The 8,444-nt window shown below is 37.6% G+C and overlaps 1 protein-coding gene across 1 annotated transcript; it reads right to left on the bottom strand.

Moving 5' to 3' along the window:
• Positions 1–3,564: 3,564 nt before the first annotated feature.
• Positions 3,565–7,781, bottom strand: LOC133032248 (uncharacterized). Its single transcript, XM_061106127.1, has 2 exons — positions 7,163–7,781; positions 3,565–7,112 (listed from the first exon to the last, which is right to left on the bottom strand). The coding sequence occupies exons 1-2, from the start codon at positions 7,779–7,781 to the stop codon at positions 3,565–3,567; spliced, it is 4,167 nt and encodes a 1,388-aa protein (XP_060962110.1).
• Positions 7,782–8,444: the final 663 nt, after the last annotated feature.

Genomic DNA, 8,444 nt, shown 5'->3' with positions numbered 1-8,444 from the left:
AAGCTCGGCCGCTTCCCAGCCAGTTGCACGGGACTTGTACCCCTCCTGGGCGACGGGTCCCAAAGAAACCTCCTCCAGCGTGGCCATACTTTTCCCTTTCTTCTTAGAAGATTTTGAGCCAGAAGCAGACATTTTGTGTTCTGAGAAAAACAAAAGGGAAAAAGAAAAGCCCAGCAGTTAGGTACCATACCAAACCCTAAATCAAGAAAAAGGGAGTGGGGGTCCCCTAACCGCTGGAAAGAGGCCCCCTCCGGACACGTGTCACCTGGGAAACTCTGGAGAGAATCCCTCAACAAGTGTCAGGTGCAATGAAATCGCAGAAAGTGGTTTCGCAAAAAAAAAAGAAAGAAAAGCCATCTTATGCCCTAAGCAACTGTTAAAAGAAGAACACATGGCCTTCTCCAAACAGAACTGTATAACTACAACAGGGGCATGATAAATGGCGATTCTACAACTAATGCATTAAACATAAAACAGAACTCGAAGAACTTAAACACTCACACACCCAGAAGCCTCTAAGTACGAACCCAGAAAACGAACGAAGTAAATAAAAGCATGTTATTATCTAAGGATGCAAGAAACTTACAGTAGGTCGTTGAACTGGGGGTACTGAATGTGGATGAGTGAAAGTTGAGAAGAACTGGCGAAGTCAAGCATTTGGAAGAAATTTGAAAGAAGTGTTTAAGTATTAAAGCAGTTTGTGCTACTTTGAGGAATTTTCTCTCTGGGAAAGTCGAGCAGAAATGGCAAGGAATGGAAAGTAACCGAAATGAAGGAAAGGTGGTGGCTTTTATAGGCAAAAACGCATGAGGAACAGGCGTCATCACCTACCAATCGCACGGTGGGGGAGACACACGATTCGAATTCCTGAAAATCAACGGATCAGATCAATCTACCATTAAGGCGGTGGAAACGTTTGAGTATCCGTCTGACACCATCAATGCGCCGCATCAATCATGGGGCGTGAAACGAATCGACCTCTGCAAAAGCGAATCGCTGCATTTAATGCCATTATCAGACACACCTCCACGCGCCCCCAAGTCGTATCAGAAGATCGAGGAGGCGGCTAGAAACATTCCTGCAAAAAGCATATCGCTGCATTAAATGACATCATTTAATTTGCCCCCACGCGCTCGAGGCTCGAGCCAGGGAAACGAGGGGTCAACCGGAGACACTTGAACAAGCCTTGGTTTATTTTTACTAAGTAAACAAGGCTTGGGGGGTAAATGTTGCTCCAAAATTCGCCCAAAATACGTGGACCAGTCGAGAGGGGACACGTGGATCAGATAACTTGGAAAGATTTGCTAAGTCTTTTTATGCCACCAGGAAGCGCTATTAGCATGGGTCCCGGAGGAGACATCCGAAGTACAAGGTACTCCAGGAAGCTAGCATAGCATGAAGGCTCTCCGGGATGTGTCAGGTCTCTCCCGAGAGATCAAGTCGCATTTAATGCTGCATGGGAGGAAGCGTGTTGGGACTGTAACACGCAATAAAGTCTGACGGCACAACCCCCGAACAGCAGCGCTACAGTAATGATCATTTAAGTCTAGCGACGGCTACTCTGCGAAGAGTCACGTCAATCACAAGACAAAAAGGACATTCTCCATAAAAACCCTACAGCACCTAGGGATTTGACCATGCATCACCCATGGTATATTCATCGGAAATGCCCAACTTTATGGATACTTACAGACACATGTGTAAGAACAATTCTAGGGATTACCCCACCAAAACACTATAAATACCCCCTCAAAGCTCATTTAATGGGGTCGAGAATCTTGGTTGCAAAAGAGCAAGAAGAGAAAAAACTCACCAAGAACATTCTCTGTATTTAAGAGAAAAACATTCTCTCAAGTGTAGAATCTGTATTAAATACATCCATTAATAGCAGTGGCTCGTGGACTAAGGCTCATTAACGCCCCAACCACGTAAAAAGTCTTCATCTCGCTTTCTTACAGCTCCTTATTATAATTATATTTTAATAGTTGCCGAAAATCTCGGTCAACAGGTATAATTAAAAAAATTGAGTTTTTATACTTAATTTTTCTATCTAATTAGAAAAATTTCTCACTTTTACATCATATGGGCTGAGATTGTTCCATTAGTTGAAAAAAAAATAAAAAAAAATATATTTTTGGTAAAAAAAAAAAATAAGTAAAAGTTGAGTTTCACTTAAATATTTTTATATGAACATAATTTAGATATAGTATAAAAAGAGATATTTTTTTAAAATTTTTTAATTAAGTAGTTAAACTAAGCATAAAAATTCAAAATTTTCTTTTATTATTCATTATTAGATCAAAATTTAATGATTTAATATTTTTAAAATTAATATTTATAGTTAAATTTGTTTCGTAACCCTTCATGTTTAATACCCATTAAAAAATATCCATACATATAAATATTAATTTAATTTTAAAACTTCAGAAATTCGTTATTTAAGAGGACTAATAAATCACTTGTTTTGAATATTAATTTAGTTTGAATCTTTGGCTAAAGAATTTAATCAAATTGCCCATGAACCTTCATAAACATTTAAAATTATCGTTTAGTCACTATTTAGAGCCGGGGTTATGACAAGAATAATGGTATCACTAATTACATTAGCGTACAATAAATAAAAAAATAAGTAAGTTCAGATCGTAAGTTCAGATCGGTAATCACATCACATGCAGTAGCTATTATATAACATTTGCTTATCAAGTAATAATAGTGAATTAATTAATGTACTTACTCCCTATATTCCTATACTTTTTTTTTAAAAAAAAATACATATATTCCTATTAGTTGGTATAATAATAAGGTTGTATAACTATTATTATAGAGTAATTTGTGATATAAATATTTAAGTATAATTTTTAGTTGTAAATAAATATTTAAATTTAATTTTTGATGGTAATAAAATTTAAGTTATATTTTTGGAACTCCGTAAGTACCTAACTATCAAACATCAAATCATTATCCACGTATAATTTTTTTATTGATATATTTAAATTAATTTTTTGTAAAAAAAATAAAAAATAAATAACATGGACTAATTAGAGATTATCATATACTAATTTACTTAAAACTTAATAATCAAATACTTATAAAAATTTAAAAATTATAATTTAAATATTATTATTATTAAAAATTAAATTTAAATATATATCTATAACTAAAAATTAAACTTAATATTTATATTACAAACTACTCAATTATATATCAGAAAGTTTCTTATTTCCGACAATTAATAAGTTAGTGGGATGAGATGAGGTAATATTTAGCTGTTTCTTCGGAGATTTTCATACACATTTTCATATTTAATATTGTACAATAAGACAAAATCCACTGCAGAAAGTGTTGCTAATCAAAACAATAATAATTAATGGTGGCCGTCTTTCTCATCGTCTCCTCCTATATATATTCTTATTAGTTCTTACAGCTATATTATTACTACTCATAATTATTCAAATAATGAAATAAATTTGGAAAGATAAGATTAATATTATACGGATCATCATAGTAGTAATGATTTTTTTTTTTTTGAGAAAAGACTATTATATTAATTTGAGAAAAAACAAATTACATAACAGTCATTAGAGGTGGTGGAACTTCCTCTAACCAAGTACAATCTGAATCCACCGTAAGAGCAAACTTGGCCAACAAGTGGGCTTCGTTATTAGCAGATCTATAAACATGAGAGATCTGTGCTCGTGGGAAATTGGATAACAGAAATGTAATATCATTAAGTAAAACATAAAAAGAAGAGAGACCCTTAGTTTGAGATTTTAAACCATTTACAACCATTAAAGAGTCTGTCTCAACAAAATCAACACTGAGTCTGTGTGTCATTAGCAATTTGAGACTCCATGCGATTGCTAAAGCCTCCATTTCTTCTGGTTTAACACACCCTTTCATTGGTTTAACCATAGCAGCAAGGATATCACCATTTGAGTCACGAAGAATAGCAGCTAGTCCAAAAATACCAGTGTTGACGTTCACAGCAACATCGGTGTTTAATTTGAGTCTGCCTGAAGGAGGTGCCAGCCATTTAGGCTTAGCTGGGGACACCCGTGATTGTGGAGCAAAAGAATGAGGCAGTGGAGCACATGTAGATGCAGAAGAAAAGGCCTGAGAACTTGTACCAGTAGTAGTAGTGTTATGCTGATCAGCTACAGGTGAACCTTTGAAGTTGAGGGCAGTGAGATACTGAGAAGATTGAGCAGTTCTAAAATCAGCAATATAGGTAGTAGCAAATTGCCAAATTTGCAAAGCAGTTTTGGGAGTTTTCGAATGAGTCTCAGCATTCCTTGCTGTCCAAATACACCAGAGAATGGTGATGAAAAATTCAACTTTATCCGATGGCAAGAGTGAAGAAACATAGACTAAAAAGTTTGAGAAAGGACAAGTTTTTGATAAATGCCAATTAATTTCAGATTCCCAATTTCTCCAGACCTGTCTAGCCCGATTGCACCAGAAAAAGGCGTGATTAATTGTCTCCAAATGTATTTGGCACAGGGGACATTGGGGTGTAGATGATATGTGGCGATGTTGCAAAGTAGCAGCAGTTGGTAAAGCATCATGGTAAGCACGCCAAGCAAATATTCGAATTTTGGAAGGCAATTTAAGACCCCAGAAATATTGCCACCATGTAGCAGATGTGAGTGAGCTGCTGGGGAGGGAAGAGACAGGTTCTTCCGAAGCAAGTTGATAACCACTTTTAACAGTATAGAGACCAGAAGAAGTGTAGTGCCATAGGAGTGCATCATCACATGGAAATAAACTCAGTGGAATTGAAAGAATTTTGTCAACATCAGGTGGAGAGAAAAACTGTTGGAGCTTTGGAACATCCCAAAGTCGAGAAGGTGTTATAAAATCTGCAACTTTAACATCATGATCATTACTTAAAAATAGCAGAGGTTTAAAATTGGAAGAACCAGGAATCCAAGGTTGAGAGGTACAGCAAACATCAGCTCCAGACCCTATCCTCCATCTTAATCCCTGAATGAGTAATTGTTTACCCCAAACAATTGATTTCCAAGTGAGTGATGGTTGTGCACCAGCAGTAGCCATAAAAAAAGATCCATTTGAAAAATATCTGCTCTTAAGCATTCTAGCAAGGAGTGAAGAAGGATTTTCAAGAATTCTCCAAGCTTGTTTGGCTAATAGGGCTTGATTGAAGTGAACAAAGTTACGAAACCCCATACCACCTTGAATCTTAGCTTTACATAGAAACTTCCAATTTTTCCAGTGAATAGCATTACCATTTGCAGACTTGCCCCACCAAAACCTTGTCAAGAGCTGCTCAATTTGATTACAAAGTTTGATTGGCAGTTGAAAGCAGCTCATAGCATAAGTGGGAATAGCTTGAACTACAGCTTTTAAAAGGACCTCTTTCCCACCAATTGAGAAAAGTTGTTCTCTCCAAGCATTCATCAGTTTCCAGATTTTATCAGTGATTCCACTAAACATTTGGGACTTATCTCTACCCGAGAAAGAAGGTAATCCGAGATATTGTTCATGGCAAGGTTGTATTGGCATATTGAGAAGTTGCTGAAAGAAGAGTTGTTCAGAGGATCTTGTGTTTGGAGAGAAGGAGAGCACACTTTTCTCTGGATTTAATAATTGCCCTGATGCACGACTGTAAAGGTCAAGACAACGATGGATAGCCCTTGCTGAAGACCGAGAAGCTCGACAAAAAAGCACACTATCATCAGCAAACAATAAATGTGTAATAGAAGGGGCTGACCGAGAAACCTTAAGACCTTTCAAAGTACCAGTAGATTCCTCAAATTGTAGCAGCCTAGAGAAACCTTCAGAGCAAATTAGAAACAAATAAGGGGACAAAGGGTCTCCTTGCCTGATACCACGATGAGGAGTAACTGAGCCTTGTACAGATCCATTTAACAAGAAGGAGTATGAGACTGATCTCAGACATCGAAGAATCAACTCCACCATTGAAAGACCGAACCCCATTTTCAACATAACCTGTTCCAAGAAAACCCACTCAACCCTATCGAATGCCTTGCTCATATCAAGTTTCATAGTTGCATAGCCTTGGCTGCCTCGTTTCCTTGTTTTGAGAGAATGAAGAACCTCAAAAGCTACAAGAATATTATCCGTAATAAGCCGTTGAGAGAGAAAAGCACTTTGGAATTCAGAGATAACCACGGCCAGGTATGGTTGAAGCCGAAGCACAATTGTTTTGGACACAAGTTTGTACAAAACATTGCACAAACTGATTGGCCTATACTGCGTGATTCTTGAAGGTTTTTTCACTTTAGGAATAAGGGTGATAAGAGTCCTATTGAATGAAGAAGGATCTCCACCATTATTCAGAACATCCAACACAGTACTAGTAACAAGAGTCCCCACAATATGCCAATAGTTGGTGTAAAACATAACAGACATTCCATCATCCCCAGGACTGCTGTCTTCAGACATCGATTTTAAAGCAGAATAAACGTCTTCAGCAGTAAAAGGAGCAGATAAAGCTTCACAAGATTCAGGAGTGATGGTCACAGGAATAGTGTCCAGGACTGCTTGAAGGGCCAGCTGATCAACACCCTGAGTAGAGAAAATACCAGTAAAATAAAGTTCAATCTGCTGCAAAATATCGTGGCTGCTGGTGTAAACTTGTCCATTGTCTCCAGTCAGTTTTTTAATTTTATTGTTGGAGTGTCTTGCATTGGCACGCTGATGAAAAAATTTCGTGTTCGAATCTCCGGACTTAAGCCAAGAAACGCGTGATCTTTGACGCCAATATTCTTCCTCTTGAGCAAGAAGATCATCCAAAATTTTCTCTGAACTTTGAAGAGCAGAAAAGTGATCTGAGGTCGTGGTGGATGAGTTTTGTAACACTTCAACATGTTTATGAGCCTTTTTAATTTTTTTCTTCATATGACCATACTTGTGATGATGCCATGACTGTAAGTGGGAAGCACAAGATTGAATATTACTTAAAGTTTGGGAAATAGGATCCGAAACACTGTTATCCCAATACTTAAAGATAATATCCAAACAATCTTGATCATTTAGCCAAATTTTCTCGAAACGGAATCGAGATTTGAAAGTAGGTTCTGCTAATTGCACACCAGCCAAGGAGACTATAGTTTTAAGAGCCCTGTGGTCTGAATGATAATAGTCCAAATGCTGAATCAATGGTTTTTGAAAAGCTCACACCAAACATCATTGAAAAAACCATAATCAAGACGTTCTTTAACATTACCCTGGCCTTGACTTTTGTTGGACCATGTAATTAATTCTCCTTCAAATGCAGCAGCTTCCAAATGACAACAGTCAACAACCCTTTGGAAAGCTTCAATTTGTCCATTATGACGCAGAGGACCACCAATTTTATCAGCTTGGGTGAGAATTTCATTGAAGTCACCCAAAACCAACCATGGAAAATTAGGAGCAATGTCACAACACCTTTTAAGTAAAGTCCAAGTGTGAATACGTTGACTGCTTTGAGGATGTCCATAAAATCCGGTGAAATGGAAGGAAGGAAAGTCTTGAAACTCAATGTAACAGTCTATGTGATTGGAGGAAAAATTATTAAGGGTAACCTCAGCTTCTGTTTTCCAAAGAATCATAAGACCACCCCCAAGACCAGTACGAGGAACTTCAAAACCATTGGGAAAATGTAAACTATTGCGAAACTTATCAACACTACCAGCTTGTAACTTTGTTTCCATAAGAAACAAAACACAGGGGGCTTGCTCAGAAATGAGCAAGCGCAAAAATCTGAATGCAGTGGGGTTCCCCAATCCCCTTGCATTCCAACTTAAGAGATTCATGGTGAGTCGCAGTGGAGCATAGCGTCCACCGCGGAAGAACCAGGCTGTAGCAAGGTTGAATCTGATGAAACACCAGAAAGAACCGAAGCAGAAGAGAGATCAGTAGTGGCTGGTGGAACTAACTGACCATTGTTCTGAGACCGACATCTTTTAAGAAATTTACGAAGTGATTCTGACTCTATTGGTCGTTTAGATGCAGAGTATTGTCCTGGAGAAGAACCACCAACTGTTTGGGATGCAATTTTGTTAGTGAAAAGGCCACTATTATGAACCATGGTATTAGTAATATCGGAAAAAGGAATGGAATTAGCAATGGAATCTGTCATAATGGCTTTTTGTTTCATAGAAGGGGAGTTCGTAGTAGGATGAGAAGAGTAATGTGGATTAGTCAGGGGAGGGTAAGTAGCAAAAGAAGGAGTAGGATTTGTTACAGAGGAAGGGAGAGAGATTGGTAAGTAAGAAGGAAATGGAATAATTGAAGGATCATGGGAAGAAGTATGAGATGAAGCACTATAGATAGGCAAACGAGATTGATGAGGGGGATTCATAGCAGGATGAGATGAAGATTCGGTCACAGTAAGGTTATATGGATGGGAGTTTGGTCTGTCATCAAGTCGAGGAAGTACAGCAGTAAAAGATTTTTTGGCTAATCTAGTCATAAGA

This window comes from Cannabis sativa, chromosome X (assembly GCF_029168945.1).
Source record: "Cannabis sativa cultivar Pink pepper isolate KNU-18-1 chromosome X, ASM2916894v1, whole genome shotgun sequence".
NCBI lineage: Eukaryota > Viridiplantae > Streptophyta > Magnoliopsida > Rosales > Cannabaceae > Cannabis > Cannabis sativa.
Note: the sequence above shows the minus strand (reverse complement) of the source record. Positions and strands in the feature narration are given on the sequence as shown.